Below are 16305 nucleotides of genomic sequence, written 5' to 3'. Positions count from 1 at the left end.
GGGGCACCTCTAAGGTGCCCTCTGGGGTGTATGTTACAATAAAATTTACACTGGCATCAGTGTGCATTTATTGTGCTGAGAAGTTTGATACCAAACTTCCCAGTTTTCAGTGTAGCCATTATGGTGCTGTGGAGTTCGCGTTTGACAGACTCCCAGACCATATACTCTTATGGCTACCCTGCACTTATAATGTCTAAGGTTTTGCTTAGACACTGTAGGGGCACAGTGCTCATGCACTGGTGCCCTCACCTATGGTATAGTGCACCCTGCCTTAGGGCTGTAAGGCCTGCTAGAGAGGTGATTTATCTACACTGCATAGGCAGTGTGGGGTTGGCATGGCACCCTGAGGGGAGTGCCATGTTGACTTACTCGTTTTATCCTCACCAGCACACACAAGCTGGCAAGCATTGTGTCTGTGCTGAGTGAGGGGTCCCCAGGGTGGCATAAGATATGCTGCAGCCCTTAGAGACCTTCCCTGGCATCAGGGCCCTTGGTACCAGGGGTACCAGTTACAAGGGACTTACCTGGATGCCAGGGTGTGCCAATTGTGAAAACAAAAGTACAGGTTAGTGAAAGAACACTGGTGCTGGGGCCTGGTTAGCAGGCCTCAGCATACTTTCAAATCAAAACATAGCATCAGCAAAGGCAAAAAGTCAGGGGGTAACCATGCCAAGGACGCATTTCCTTACAGTAATGGACTGACAATCTGACCGAGAGAGTGTCCAGGCTGCTGTATCTTTGCCCTTAACATTTGTGTAGCTTGTAATTACTTTAGTTACCTGTGCGCATATTTAGGAGTTCCAGCGTGGGGAGTGAAACCAAGAGCAGGCAGTCCAAAAACTGAGAAGTATTCAACCAGCTGAGATTATCTACAGCTTTATATTAAAAGTCGATTTTACAAGGCTTTGAGTTAGGTGCATTTAACATAATCTCAAAAAAGGTTGGGAAACTAGCAGCCTTGACTGGGAGTTATAGTTGAATGAATACACTATAGCGTAGTTAGGGAATATAATTCAAGTGCTAGAAGGTGACAAATCCATTTATAAGTCTTGTTTGAGAGGAACTAAAGGACAAATAATCCTAGCAAGGCTGCCAAAGCAACAGTTGCTTGTGTAGGTCAGACCACCAAGTTCTGTGAGAAAGAAAATGTGGAGTTTAAAGTCAAAAGTGATGTCATAGGTGTGCTGAGCATGCCTCACTGCAGCTCTAGTATTAAATAACCACACAAGTAGAATGGGCATTCAGTTTAAAGGGCATGATGCATGTTGTGGCATATGGTGACCTTGGTGAGATGGTGTCTCTAGGATGTTAAAAAGAGATGGGTAGGTTTTCTGCAACCCCAAGGTAAATCTATGTATTTCTGAAGTACAGGACATTGTAACGTTCATACTCAAACAAAAATAGTAATATGTTTGTATACACTTGCAGTGCGTCACTACTTTACATATCCCAGCAACCTGCCCCTTTGATTTTATTGCTTTTGTTTATTATATCTGATAGAGACAACCAGCTGCAAATTCCTTATCTTCGAATTCTCTCCCAGGCGTCAGACTGGATTCAGAAACTGATCTTCAGCAGTTCGTCTGCGTGTCGGTAGAGGTGTCATGTAACTCCGTCGCCGGCCCCTGGTATGACGTCGACGGAGTCCATATATTCTTTCCCCTGACGCGCTGATGTCAGTTTCTTCTTTACCACGCAGCAACGTGGATCTGGGGAAGCAGTTCCTCTGGCCATTTTTGGTCTTCACCTTTTTCACTGTCTTTTTTCCTTCTTGGAACAATGTATATGCCTACTGGCTTTAAGCCCTGTGGGGCATGTGCTCAACAGATGTCAGTCATGGACCCCCACTCCGTTTGCATGTGTTGCCTTGGCTCCCTCCACGATGCCGACGACTGCGACCCCTGTCACCAAGCATCAAGCCTAAGACATTGTAAGATCGGCAGATGAAGCTCCTGGCGTCACAGGTGTCGCAGTCGTTCTGCTTGGACATATCCATGTTGTTACAAGTCTATCCCTCTGTATGGGTTCCCCGGCTGTTTTTTCCAGTCCTCCTACTTTACCATTAGTAATGCTATTGGTACACTTTTCGGTGTTCTGTCGGCTGGCTTTCAGTGCCTCATATCTTTTCTTTCTGTCAAAACATTTTCTCTTCGTGTGTTCCTGGACACGTACAATCTGCTTTTAGGTTCATCCCTTTCAGCGTGATGTCCTTACCTGTCATGGCTTCACTTCCACTTTAGTTTTCTGGGACATTCCTTTATCACTCTTGTGATATGCAGGTCATCTATCCTTTGTGAGTAAGCTACATTCTTCTTCTCATCTTTGTCTATCTCATTGCTGGTCTACTACTCCTTAGTTGACCGGTTGTTTATGGCGAGACGGGGTGAGATGTGTTCACAGCCCTCATTCTGGGTTAATATTGCTTTGTTATCTAATTCTAAGATAAGGAATCTGCATCTAGTTGTCTCTATCAGATGAACAAGTTATTTACTTTTGGTAGCGCCTTATCTAGTAGAGAGACAGACTAGCCACAGATTCCTTATTGACCCACCCATTCTCCCTGCTTGCGAACTGTGTTCCCTGGCTTCAGCCTCGCTTTGGGGCATTCTTTTGTTGTGTTTTCAGTTTTGTGGTTGTAACATCATGATATATCCACCTTTTTGGTGCATACACTGCTCCATTGCCAGTTTCTGCGTGGCTCTGCATTGGATCCTAGTCACAGAAGAAACTGACATCGGCGTATCAGGGGAGGAGGGACTATATGGACTAAGGCGACATCATATCCGGGGACAACGTTGCTACAGTCGTACGACCCCCCTCAACCAACACGCAGAGGTACTGCAGAAGAAAAGTTTCTGGATCCAGTCTGTCGTCTGGGGGTAGAATTCTGAGATACGGCATCTGCAGCTAGCCTGTGTCTCTACCAGATAAGGCGTTACTGAAGGTAAGTAACTTGTATATTAAAGTGACTTTACCCTGTTTATTTTTTTAAATATTGAACCCTTCCCCTAAACATTTTATTACTCAACCTTGACTTGTAAGGTTTTATAATGTAGTGGAGTTGATGTAATGAGCCGTCCATGTCACGGTTGGGATGTAGCATAGATACACTAGCCCCCTAAAGAGAGGAACATAAATAATAACTTACCCTCTGAAAATGCAGCATCTAAATCCATATATCTAGACAGATATATGCTATCTAGCATCAAGTGGGCCCTGAACAGTCCATAACAAATTACATATAAATTGCTGCTTAATTCCTTTATGGGGCCTATCAGCTGTGGATTGTGTCAAATTATGCCAGCAATCGAATGGTTTCTGTGTTGCAGCCAGTGTGTCAAAGTTGACATGCTCTTGGCCGGGGTAATAAGAATAATTCACCTCCAAGCAGGTTTTAGATCAAAAACAAGCACAATAGACCAGACTTCCTTATTCCAGCTGATTAGGTGAAAGACTGTAACCATGTTGCTTTTGTAGATCTGCAAGCGGCGTTTGATACTGTTCCAAGGGAAAGCTTTGGCACGTCCTTAATTATATGGGCATTCTGCTAGACATGGGAACCATCATCAGACGCTTATATACTGGAAGTTATGCACAGGTCTGTAATGGCCCTAATAGAGAACTTAACAGAGAAAATAGAAACAAGCATTTGCAATGCCCTAGGGTCTCGCATTTTTCCGAGATACAGCTTTTAGCAGTTGTAAACTCCCAACTGAATTTTTCTTTCCACATTGAAAGAAAGAAAGAGCATGATCGTGCTGCTACAGTTCACTTGTAATGAAACCTAACTGCAAAAGAGGAATTATCTGCGTAACTGGCAAAAGTGCAATTAACTATGTAACATCGTCTATTTTATGCAAAGCGCTCGACTTCTGGCAAGCGAGATCGCACTGCGAACAAAAGATAAAAATTAGTCCACAAACCGGACGGGAAACAGCGAGCACCACATGTTTTCAGTACTTGGTTGCTGTGCTCGAGGAGGGCTAACCCCCGGAAAAGGCATGACGTATGCGTGCCTTCCACTAATGAAAGAAAGCAAATTTTAACAGGCAAGCCCATGAACCAATGAAAGACAACTGACGTGACGTGAACGGGGCTCCGAGCCCTTTCCTGACTCCTAAAGCATCTCGCAAGGGAAATGCATGCAACGCAAGCTCGACCCTAATCAAAAAAGGGGTTAGACAAACCGAACCAACATTATTGCTATTGTTTATTAATGGATGCTTGGAATATATGTCCAACTCTGAGAATGACTCACCCATGTTGCCAGGACAGAAAATCCCGGCATTATGTTTTTGCCAACGACATACTCTTGATTTCAAAAACAGAGAAATGCCTTCTTATTTTTATTGCAAGAATTAGCCAGTTCTGCAGGAACAATGGCCTGGAAATAAACTCATTGAAAACTAACCTATTGGCTTCTACTGTCAAGAAAGCACACAAGTGTATAATAAGGGCGGGTACCATTTGTGGGAAGTTGGCTCTGTGTATATACTATCTCAAAGTGAGAGATAGTGTGCACAGAGTCCAAGGGTTCCACTTAGAGGTTGATAGTGGCAAAAGTAGATAATACTAATGCTCTGTTTTGTGATAGTGTGGTCGAGCAGTAGGCTTATCAGAGGGTAGTGTTCAGCATTTATTGTACACACACAGGCAATACATGAGAACACCCACTCAAAGACTTTACTCCAGGCCAATAGGTTTTTATATAGAAAAATATAATTTTCTTAATTTATTTTAGAACCACAAGATTCAGAATTTAGGTAACTACATCAATTGTAAGGTACTTCACACAGGTAAGTATGGAACTTTGAATTAAAACAGTAATGTACACAGTTTTGGCAAAAATGGCAATAAGCTATTTTAAAAGTGGACACAGTGCAAAAATCAACAGTTCCTGGCGGAGGTAGGTATTGGTTACTTTCTCATGTAAATAAATCACTTACAAGTTCAGTCTCCTGGGCATAGACAGCCCACTGTTGGGGGGTTCAAGTTAACCCCAAACACCCAGCAACACAGGGCTGGTCAGCTGCAGAGGTCAAAGTAGGGCCCAAATAGCATAGGTGCCTATAGAGAACAGGGGTGCTCCGGTTCCAGTCTGCTAGCAGGTAAGTACATGCGTCCTAGGGGAGCAGACCAGGGGGGTTTGGTAGCACACGGGGGGAGGGGTAGAGACACACAGGCACACACAATACACCCTCAGCGGCATAAGGAGCGGCCAGGTGCAGCGTGCCAAGTAGGTGTTGGGTTTTGCGTTGAAAGCAATGGAGGGACCCGGGGGTCACTCTGGCGATGCAGGCAGGGCACAGGAGGGCTTCTCGGGCTAGCCACCAACTGGGCTAGGATGAGGGCCACCTGCTGGTCGCTCCTGTACCGGTAGTTGGTTCCTCTCGGTCCTGGTGGCTGCGGGTGCAGTGCTTGGTCCAAGCGTCGGGTTCCTTTGTTACCAGGCAGCCGCGGTCAGGGGGAGCTTCAGGATCCTCTCTGCAGGCGTCACTGTGGGGGTGCAGGGAGGTCAACTCAGGGTGTCCATGTCGTTGGAGTCGCCTGGGGGTCGCTCTGCGGTGTTGGTTCTCCTGAACTCGAGCCGGGGGCGTCGGGTGCAGAGTGTGAAGACTCACGCTTCCGGAGTGAGGCAGGAGTCTCTTTAAAGTTGTTTTCTTTGTTGCAGTTTCTGTCCTTTGGAGGTTCTTGGTCCTTCAGGTGCAGGTCAGTCCTCAGAGGTCGCTGGTCCCGCTGGATGTGTCGCTGTGCAGGTTCTTTGAGTCTGGGGACAGGCCGGTAGGACTGGGGCTAAGTCAGTTGTTGTCTCAGTCGTCTCTGCGGGGCTTTCAGGTCAGCAGTCCTCCTTTCTTCAGGTTGCAGGAATCTGGTTTCCTGTGTTCAGTGTCGCCCCTAAATACTCAATTTAGAGGTGGTGTTAGGTCTGGGGGGCAGTGGCCAATGGCTACTGTCCCTGAGGGTGGCTACACCCTCCTTGCGCCTCCTCTTTGTGGGGAGGCGGGCACATCCCTAAACCTATTGGGGGGAATCTTCAAAAGCAAGATGGAGGATTTCTAGGGCAGGGGTCACCTCAGCTCAGGACACCTTAGGGGCTGTCCTGGCTGGAGGGTGACTCCTACTTGTTTTTCTCATTATCTCCTCCGGGCTTGCCACCAGAAGTGGGGGCTGTGTCCGGGGGCGGGCATCTCCACTAGCTGGAGTACCCTGGGGCATTGTCACACAAAGCCTTAGCGACTCACTGCTAGGTGTTACAGTTCCTGCAGGGTGGAGGTGTGAAGCACCTCCACCCAGTGCAGGCTTTGTTTCTGTCCTCAGAGAGCACAATGGCTCTCACCCCATGGGGTCAGAAATTCGTCTCAGTGGCAGGCTGGCCCAGACCAGTCAGTCCTGCACTGAAGGATTGGGTAAAATACAGGGGGCATCTCTAAGATGCCCTCTGTGTGCATTTTTTTAAATAAATCCAGCACTGGTATCAGTGTGGGATTATTATTCTGAGATGTTTGATACCAAACTTCCCAGTGTTCAGTGTAGCCATTATGGAACTGTGGAGTTAGTTTTGACAAACTCACAGACCATATACTTAATATGGCCACACTATACTTACAATGTCTAAGAATAGACTTAGACACTGTAGGGGCATATTGCTCATGCATCTATGTTCTCACCTGTAGTATAGTGCACCCTGCCTTAGGGCTTTAAGGCCTGCCAGAGGGGCGACTTACCTATGCCACAGGCAGTATTTTGTGTGCATGGCATCCTGAGTGGGATGCCATGTCGACTTTGCCTTTTTCTCCCCACCAACACACACAATCAGCAATGGCAGTGTTGTGTATGTTTTAGGTGAGGGGTCCCTTAGGGTGGTGGAACACATGCTGCAGCCCTTAGGGACCTTCCCTGGTCACAGGGCCCTTAGTACCACTGGTACCTTTTACAAGGACTCATCTGTGTGCCAGGGGTGTGCCAATTGTGGAAACAATGGTACCTTTTAGTGAAAGAACACTGGTGCTGGGGCCTGGTTATCAGGGTCCCAGCACACTTCTTAGTCAAGTCAGCATCATTATCAGGCAAAAAGTGGTGAGTAACTGCAACAGAGAGCCTTTTTCCTATACCAATATTATAGAAGGAGTCAAAGACTACAAGTACCTAGGTATAACACTGTCTAAAAGAACAGGTAGGGTGAACAAATCGGGAAAAGCAGGTTTTGTCTAATGCACAGTTCAAGTGCCATTGTTAAGTTCTTTAGGGTTGCAAACATTACCCAGTCTCTCCCGCTCTAGAGGCTTATGGAGCTCAGGCGCGGGCTGTTAGTGCTGCTATTCATGGATACGAACTGTGGGGCCATTGTGGAGATACAGCTCTTCTACCACCAGAAAACTCATTTATTTGTTTGATCTAGGTCTACAGGAGATAAGCAACCACGCCAGATTAAGGCCCATTTTGTATTGGATTAATGTATCGTCTGTCGAAGAACTAGCTCACTACAGAAGAGGACTACGTGGTGTGATCAGTAGACCCCAAGTGTTGAGGATCCCCTAGTTGAAGTACATAAAGGACTTGTTAAATAACCCAGCCTTGGGAGAGCTCTGGGAGAATCCAACTCCTATCGCCCCTCGTTACACCTCTGTAGGAAGCTGGCTGTGTATATTGTAGGAAGCTGGCCTGGTGTGTGGTGGGTAGCTGTGGTACTTACACCTTATACCAGGTCCAGGGTCCCCCTATTAGTGAAGTGTAGGCAGTGTCTAGAAGCCAGGCACTCTAGAGGTAGCTGTGGATGAACAGCCAAGGCTTATCTAGGAGACATGCAAAGCTGATGCAATACCACTGTAGTCACACAGCACTTACACTCATGAAAGAACCACACAGTGTTACAACAATAAAAGTACTTTATTTTAGTGACACAATTACCAAAAAGAACTAGTTAGGCAACTCTCCAGTAGGAGGTAAGTAAACACACTATATATGTACGCTAGTAATCAGAAATAGGCATAAAAAGCAATAGAAAAAGTACAATAACAGACAATAGTGACCCTGGGTGACCCCCAAACCATTTACTAAAAACATGGAATGCAAATGCAGGACCCCCACCCAAGTAAGTGGAATCTTTAGAGGGAAGCTGCATGAACTAGAAACTCAAAAGGCAGGTGCCCCCCAGCGACCAGGAAGAAAGGAGTTAGTTACTGGATTTTCTCCAGACCGAAAAAGAAGGATAATGCACCACCTAGACAAGACTGCAAGAAACCAGCAGTATATCCTGAAGAAGGAAGACCTGAAAAAAAGAAGGGGACCAAGTCCATAACTCGTGAAAGTGTCCAGTGGTGGCAGGAGCCACTACCCACCTGTCTGTAGTTGCTGGAGCTGGTCGACAGTAGGACGAAGACGGTCAGCAATGCAGCCCTGGAGTCGTTGAAGAGTTCCTGGAGGATGTAGTCGACGTCCCACACCGGATGGAAGATTGCCGTCTGTCTGTGGCCTGGAAAAGCCGCCAACAAGCCTTGGCCAATGCAAGTGTAGCGGTAGAAGAGAAGTGGAGCTTCTGAGGACCAGCAAGTTTCAGGGGGACGTCACCCAGAGAGGGCAGTCCCAGGGGACCCTCAGCAATGCAGAGAGTCGACAGAGGCAGCCCCCACAGGAGGCCCACTGGAAGAAGACCCAGGAGTCGCAGAGGAGCCCATGCAGCACAGCTGAAGAAGGGTCCCACACCGCAGGAGAAGCACACAGAGGGCTCTGCGTTGCAGGGAAGAGTGCTGGGGATACACACAGCCTGAAGATCCCTTGGAGGAGATGCCAACAAGCCAGGGTAGCTGCAAGAGACGTGGTGCACGGGGGTACTGTCCTGCGTGGGAAGGCAAGGGCTTACCTTCACCAAAGTTGGACAGCTGGCAGAGAGGACCAAGGTGACCACTCCAGACTACCACCTGTGATGCAGGAACCACGCAGCTCAGGATGAGAGGAGATCCACGCAGCCGGTTGCATTTGCTGGAACGAGCCAGAGAAACCATATTGCTGGGCGAAGTCGTCGCTGTTGCTGCAGATTCAAGGTTCCTGTGGAGTCCAGTTGCAGTTCCGGTGGCCAAAAAACAAAGTAAACGGTGCACAGGAGTCCAGCTGGAGTCTTGCTCGTCGAATCTGAGGACCCACCCAAGAGGGAGACCCTAAATAGCCCTGAAAGGGGGGATTGGTCACCTAGCGAGGGGAGCACCTATCAGGAAGGGGCTCTGACGCCACCTCCCTGACCTGGCCACTCCGATGCTCCCAGAGGCTTCTGCCCACCTTGGATTCAAGATGGCAGAATAAAGGAGCCCTCTGGAGGAGCTCTGGGCGCCACTCCTGGGGTGGTGAAGGACAGGGAAGTGGTCACTCCCATTTCCATTGTCTAGTTTGTGCCAGAGCTGGGACTGGAGGTCCCTGAACCAGTGCAGACTGGTTTATGCAAGGAGGGCACCAAATGTGCCCTTCAAAGCATACCAGTGGCTTGGGGAGGCTACCCCTCCCAAGTCATGTAACACCTGTTTCCAAAGGGAGAGGGTGTTACCCCCTCTCCCTAAGGAAATAATTTGTTCTGCCTTCCTGGGCCTGCGCTTTTCAAGCAGCAGGGGGTAGAAGCCTGTCTGAGGGGTGGCAGCAGCCTGGGCTGCCTGGAAATCCCCAGAAAGCTCATAGCAGCAATGCTGTGGGTCCTCTAAGGAGCCCCCAGTGTGCATGGAATCAGACTTCCAATAATGGCAATAGTATTGGGATATGATTCTGACATGTTTGATACTAAACATGCCCAGGTTCAGAGTTATCACTATGTAGCTGGACATAGGTAATGACCTATGTCCAGTACACGTGTAAAATGGCGTCCCCGCACTCACGAAGTCCATGAAAATTGAGCTGGACTTCTTGGGGGCTCCTCTGCTCAAGCAGGGGTGCCCTCACACACATGTACCTGTACCCTGCCGTTTGGGCTAGGAGAGCCTACAGTGGCCTGTAGTGAAAAGGGTTCCATGCACCCTTCCACACAGACTGCAATGGCAGGCCTGCAGATACACTTTGCATGGGCTCCACCTGGGTGACATAATACATGGGGCAGCCCATGGGGGACCCTTGGTGCCACAATGTCTTGGGTACCTGGGTGCCATATACTAGGGACCTAAAAGGGGGCACCATTATGCCAAAGGTGGGGTGTTTATGGTCCAAGCAACAAAGTTTAAAGGGAGAGAGCACAGTCACTGGGGTCCTGGTTAGCAGGATCCCCATGAACACAGTCAAAAACATCCTAACAACAGGAAAAAAGTGGGCGTAACCATGCCAGAAAGAGGGTACTTTCCTATATATATGATATATCTAAATAATATATATCATGGAAAGAGTCCAGGGGTTCCCTTACCAGCAGACAATGTCTTGCTCTAACAATCCCAAAGTGCTCTTCTAGTGGGTAGTGTGGTCGAGCAGCCTTAGGCTTCTCGTAGAGGAGTGTGAGACATTTGCAAACATACACACACAGTCAATAAATGTGATGCATGACTCAAGAAGGAGATTCACACCAATTTACACACATAGCAAACATCTTTATATATTTAGGCACCAGAATCCGTGCAATCAGATAAGTATATTTTACAACAAAAATATTTGCATGTTTCAAAAGTCGCCACTTTGTGCAATTTTCGGAAGCAGCAGATATATTCTATGAAGAGAAGAACAGGTACTACATTCAGGTATAGTACAGTGAGTTAAGGGACCAACTCTTGGACTTAAGGTAAGTACTGGGCAAGGGTCAAGACCACACCAACAGGTACCCCCAGGTGATACTGGGGCAGCCGTGTGCAGAGGTATAGTACGGCATTGGGTGACCAATGTTAGTCAATAGAGATCAGTCCAGTCGAAAAGATGCTACAGGTTGGGACTGGGGATCCAGTCGGGTGACAACCAACAAGGGGCTTCCAATCTTGAGATGCTCTGGATGTGGGAACACCTCGGGTCCTCCTCTCCATGGGTCAGGGGTATCGGGTGCAGAGGTGTCTTGAAGCGTCAGGTTTTCTCCACCCGAGCACTAACATTTGAAGAGCCCTGCATGCAGTGGCTACAGGCGAGGACTGTGAGTGCACAGTGGGCCTGTACAAACTGGGCTTTGTCTCTGGAGGGCTGGGGGACCATGCTGGCACCATTGGTCAACTTTAACTCTGGCTTTGCGGCATGGGTGCAGTGGTGCTTTCCGGTGTCTAGTTTTCGCTGGTCCAGGGTCCTCACAGATTCACACCAATTTACACACATAGCAAACATCTTTATATATTTAGGCACCAGAATCCGTGCAATCAGATAAGTATATTTTACAACAAAAATATTTGCATGTTTCAAAAGTCGCCACTTTGTGCAATTTTCGGAAGCAGCAGATATATTCTATGAAGAGAAGAACAGGTACTACATTCAGGTATAGTACAGTGAGTTAAGGGACCAACTCTTGGACTTAAGGTAAGTACTGGGCAAGGGTCAAGACCACACCAACAGGTACCCCCAGGTGATACTGGGGCAGCCGTGTGCAGAGGTATAGTACGGCATTGGGTGACCAATGTTAGTCAATAGAGATCAGTCCAGTCGAAAAGATGCTACAGGTTGAGACTGGGGATCCAGTCGGGTGACAACCAACAAGGGGCTTCCAATCTTGAGATGCTCTGGATGTGGGAACACCTCGGGTCCTCCTCTCCATGGGTCAGGGGTATCGGGTGCAGAGGTGTCTTGAAGCGTCAGGTTTTCTCCACCCGAGCACTAACATTTGAAGAGCCCTGCATGCAGTGGCTACAGGCGAGGACTGTGAGTGCACAGTGGGCCTGTACAAACTGGGCTTTGTCTCTGGAGGGCTGGGGGACCATGCTGGCACCATTGGTCAACTTTAACTCTGGCTTTGCGGCATGGGTGCAGTGGTGCTTTCCGGTGTCTAGTTTTCACTGGTCCAGGGTCCTCACAGTTCTCGTGGGGTGCCTGCAAGACGCAGGGAAATAGCTCCACTACTCCAAAGGAGTTCCTGGGTCTTTGTTGAAGGCAGGCAGTTCTCCCAGGATTTTTGGAAGCACAACAGCTGCGAGCGAGATGACTTTCGCGCAAATTGGCGGGAACAGTAGACAGGTCGGCAGGGCTGGGGGCCAAGTCAGGTGCTTCTTCCTTAGGCTTTGCTTTCACAGCTCTAGAGTGTCCTTCTTCATATGTCAGCAGGAATCTGCTGTTCTGGAGACAGGGGCTCCCCTTAATAATACATTTTAGGGGAGTGTAGGGTAGTAGCCAGTGGGCTACTTATCCCTGCAGTCACTACACCCCGTATTACCACTTCCTGTGGGAGGTGGACACAACCCTGTCCCAGAGTTCCTAAATCTGCCAGCACCAAGATGGCATATTTCTAATTATTGTGTCCACATCAGGCAGATCACCCTATGGGTGAGACTGACCTGATGGGTGGACACACCTCTCTGAATGCCAAATTTCCGACCTGTCCAGGTGCCAAATGAGCGCTGGGGCGGGGGACGGCATCTCTCCTTTGAGTGAAGTCAGATCTGCATACCAAGGGCAGTGGACTTCTTTGAAGCCCCCTGCCTTGACATGCAGATTTGCAGGTCATCCTGTCCAGAGTAGGCTTTCTTTCTGACGCCCGAGAGCAAAGGCTTTCACCCTTGGGGTCAGAAGCATGTCTGCTGGTGGCAGCCTAACTACAACTAGTCAGTCCTCACACCGGTAGTTGGTAGGTTTTCAGGGAGCACCTCTAAGGTGCCCTCTGGATGCATGTATTAATAAATCAATCCTTGAAATCAGTGAAGGTTTGTTAATACGAGATGTTTGATACCAAACATCCCTATTTTCAGTGAAGCCATCACGTAGCTGGGGAACTCGAAGTGACCAGTGTTCAGCACATGTACTTAAAATGGCTTCCCTGTTCACTCACTAGGTCTAAGAATTGACCTAGCAGGAGTAGATCTGCTCATACAGATATGTTCTCACACGTAATATAATGCACCCTGCCTTAGGGCTGTAAGGGAGACCTGCATATATCGCATGCAGTCTTAGGGTACATGGTACACAGGCTGTGTGCCTGGTCATGTTTTCACTTTTAGCTGCACCAAGACCTGCAGCCTGCAATGACATTCTGCATGTGCCAGGTGAGGGTCCCTGAGGGTGGCATAATACATGCTGCAGCTCTCAAGAACCCTCTCTGATACCCGTGTCCTAGGTACCGGCAGTACCATTTACTACAGATTTACCGTTGGGGGAGGTATTGAGAAACAATTATACAGGTTTAGGGAAAGAGATCTGGCACTGGGGACCTGGTTAGCAGGAACCTAGTGCACTTTCACTCAAAATTGCATCAGATTCCAGGCAAAAAGTGGGGGTGACCATCTCAAAAAGGGGCACTTTCCCACAACTGCTAATATTAAGAAAAATATTTTGGAAAGATGTCCTGAATTGGTGAGGGAACAATCTCATCTTGGGGAGTCTAACAGACCTTTTTTAATATGAAAGTTAATGGTTATTTCGAGGAATTTCTAGATTTGTTTTTATCACCTCTTCCCTGGAAATTGTACATCCAGCTAAGGTTGGGTAAACTTCCTCTGGCATACTTTACGAGTTGTTGGTGAAACTCAGTCTAGCTATAACCCATGCCCAATGTGTAAATTAGGTCAAGAAAATGCTGAGCACTTGTATTTGGCACTGTCACTTTATTTTATTGTATGTTATGGCTTGCACATTGACTGAGTGTTTATTGTTGAAAGATTGTTGTGTTGCTATATTGAACACTTGCACTTTGGCATTTAAATCCAAGGGCTGCTATTTTATATGATTAATTTGTACCTGTATTTGTATCTTAGCACTGTCATTTTAAGCTACGTGTAGTTGCTTCTCTTGCCTGATATGTTTTCACATTTGATCTTGATGACTTCTTCTCAAGAAGGAATTTCCACTGTGATAGGGATCATGAATGTCGGTATTTGATGTTCTTTTTTTAATTCATTTTTATCTTGTGTTTTAAAGTTCTTTTTATCTGTATAGAATTGTATGTTGTTGATAAATCTCTGAAATTCGACTGGCATGTAGACCGGCTCTAGGCCAGGGGTGGGTACCAGCAAAGATAAACTGTCAAGCTGTTAGTTATTTTAGTAAAAGAAATAGATTGGTGAGAAGGAATACAATAAATGGAGAAATGGAGATTGCAGAGGTGTCCTGGCCTGCTGTGTAAAACACAGATTTAAAAGCCAAGTGCTTGCCTCCTATAGGGATCTGAAGACTATGGATGGTGTCCAGTGACACCAGCAGCCCGCAGAGTCTAAACACTACTGGAAATAGTTTCCTAGCCAATGGTTTCCTGTACCACAGGCTGTATATCGCAGCACAAATGCAATGTCCTTGGTAAACTAGTAGTGAAATGAGGGGTGTGGATAGAAAAACAGAGGTTTTACATAGTCCACTGAGAGCAGCCATGCAGACTAGGGGGCTGGGATCATGCATTTTTGTCTAGAGTGTTTTATAAAACTTTACGTCAAGGACCAGGACTTTTAATATTTAATATGTGTATGGTACTTCTATTTAAAACCATTAGTTTGAGACTTTGGCCTGAATTCTATTTAACCTCTCCCTCTCTCTTATCTACTGCCAACATATGTAGAAATTGGATGCTGGGAGCCAGCTGACTCTTATTGAAGACCTTCACAGGGACATCCGAATGGTGGGAAACGAGGTTAAAGGAGAGCACGTTCCAGGATTCTGCATTCCCAAAAAAGTAAGAACGGTCATCATCTCTGAGATACTTTCCCAAGAACAACGTTCTCTCTCATATTCACTGAAGATGAGTACCATTGTAAAAACCTGTAAATATCATCCTTGTGGTGCCACTGATTTATATTCTATGTGGGCATGGTATCTTATTTAGATTTTGCTATAATTATTTCAGAGGATGATGCTTTGGAGTGGACCTAGGAGGATTCTGCCTAAATTTGTGTTTCCCTATCTTGAATCTTGTCTCAGGGTGTCACCTCCATTCTTCCCATTCTGCGTGAGGGGGTGCTGACTGGAAACCCAGAGCAGAAGGAGGAGGCAGCCAAAGCCTTGGGGCTGGTTATTAAGTTGACTTCGGCAGATGCTCTTAAACCGTCTGTGGTTGGAATCACTGGACCTCTCATCCGCATCTTAGGTGATCGTTTCAGCTGGAATGTGAAGGTGGCACTGTTGGAGACGCTGAGCCTGCTACTGGCCAAGGTAGGATGGGACGGGCTATCAATACGTGGCTACCTTGCATGAGATGGAATTTGTCATTCATAGTGGATAATAAGTTTGGCAAGCCCTGTAGTGTCTGTTGAAAGGCATATTTGTTGAGTCTACTTGAACCATGTGTACAAAACGTATGGCAGTATGTGCAGGACCAGATGAGAAATCAGTTCTTAATATGTGGTATTGCTGTTGAAGGATGACCTATCCATGCCTGCCGAGAGGCTAGGTAGCTGCATACAGGACCTGAAGGTTGGGCTTTGTAAGTACCTATGTGCCACACTGGTAAACAATACAAAACCGAGTGGCAGCTAAATCACTTTTGGTTTTTCTGTTTCGTGTCCTGTGCTGAAGGTCAGATGCTGTTGCTTTGAACTTTTTCATCTCAACACATTTCTTTTCTTGCAGGTTGGCATTGCCCTAAAGCCTTTCCTACCTCAATTGCAGACAACCTTTAGTAAAGCACTGCAGGACTCCAACCGTACAGTACGACTAAAAGCTGCTGATGCACTAGGAAAACTCATAGTTATACACACAAAAGTGGATCCGCTTTTTGTTGAACTTTTAAATGGGATCCGGACTAGTGAAGACTCTGGAGTTAGGTATGTAATCAGTAGGTTTGGTAATCAATGCACTGATGAGTGAAGCAGTGAGACTGTGGCACAGCCGTTGAAAGAAAAGTGCACAAGAAAGGTTTAAACGTGCAATTAGGAAATGAATGCTTGCTGAGTCAGCAAATAATATATTGGTATTATGTTTCATGCACAGCTATTACAATCTCTTCACCCTAGATGTCAAGGCAAAAGAACATTGATTATTTACATGTGACATGCCGAAGGCTGTGGTCCTCTAGATTACTGCCTAGTAGTAAAGGCTGGTGCTCTGTATTAGGTTACTGATCAGTGCTGTTTATTGTTGCTTCATTTTGAGGTTGTTGATCCATTCCAGACTCTCTCTTCCAGTGACCTCTTCTAGCAGTCCGATTTCTTAGCACACTACATTTCAGAATGGTTTTACAATTTTATTTAAAGAAGTCCAAGGCTATTTGACATGTGTAACAACTGTTTGTAGCATGTG

At 46.8% G+C, this 16305-nt stretch overlaps 1 protein-coding gene across 2 annotated transcripts in view; it reads left to right on the top strand.

The window, feature by feature from the left end:
* The window catches only part of GCN1 (GCN1 activator of EIF2AK4), a 1158386-nt gene that overhangs the window by 1043975 nt on the left and 98106 nt on the right, over positions 1–16305 (top strand). For both annotated transcript variants that reach the window (XM_069215038.1, XM_069215039.1), the window contains exons 50-52: positions 14630–14743; positions 14989–15219; positions 15637–15830. In XM_069215038.1, coding sequence (XP_069071139.1) covers positions 14630–14743; positions 14989–15219; positions 15637–15830 — 539 coding nt within the window. The remainder of the gene's footprint in view (positions 1–14629; positions 14744–14988; positions 15220–15636; positions 15831–16305) is intronic.

The sequence above is a fragment of the Pleurodeles waltl genome, chromosome 11 (assembly GCF_031143425.1).
Source record: "Pleurodeles waltl isolate 20211129_DDA chromosome 11, aPleWal1.hap1.20221129, whole genome shotgun sequence".
In the NCBI taxonomy this organism is placed as follows: domain Eukaryota; kingdom Metazoa; phylum Chordata; class Amphibia; order Caudata; family Salamandridae; genus Pleurodeles; species Pleurodeles waltl.
Note: the sequence above shows the minus strand (reverse complement) of the source record. Positions and strands in the feature narration are given on the sequence as shown.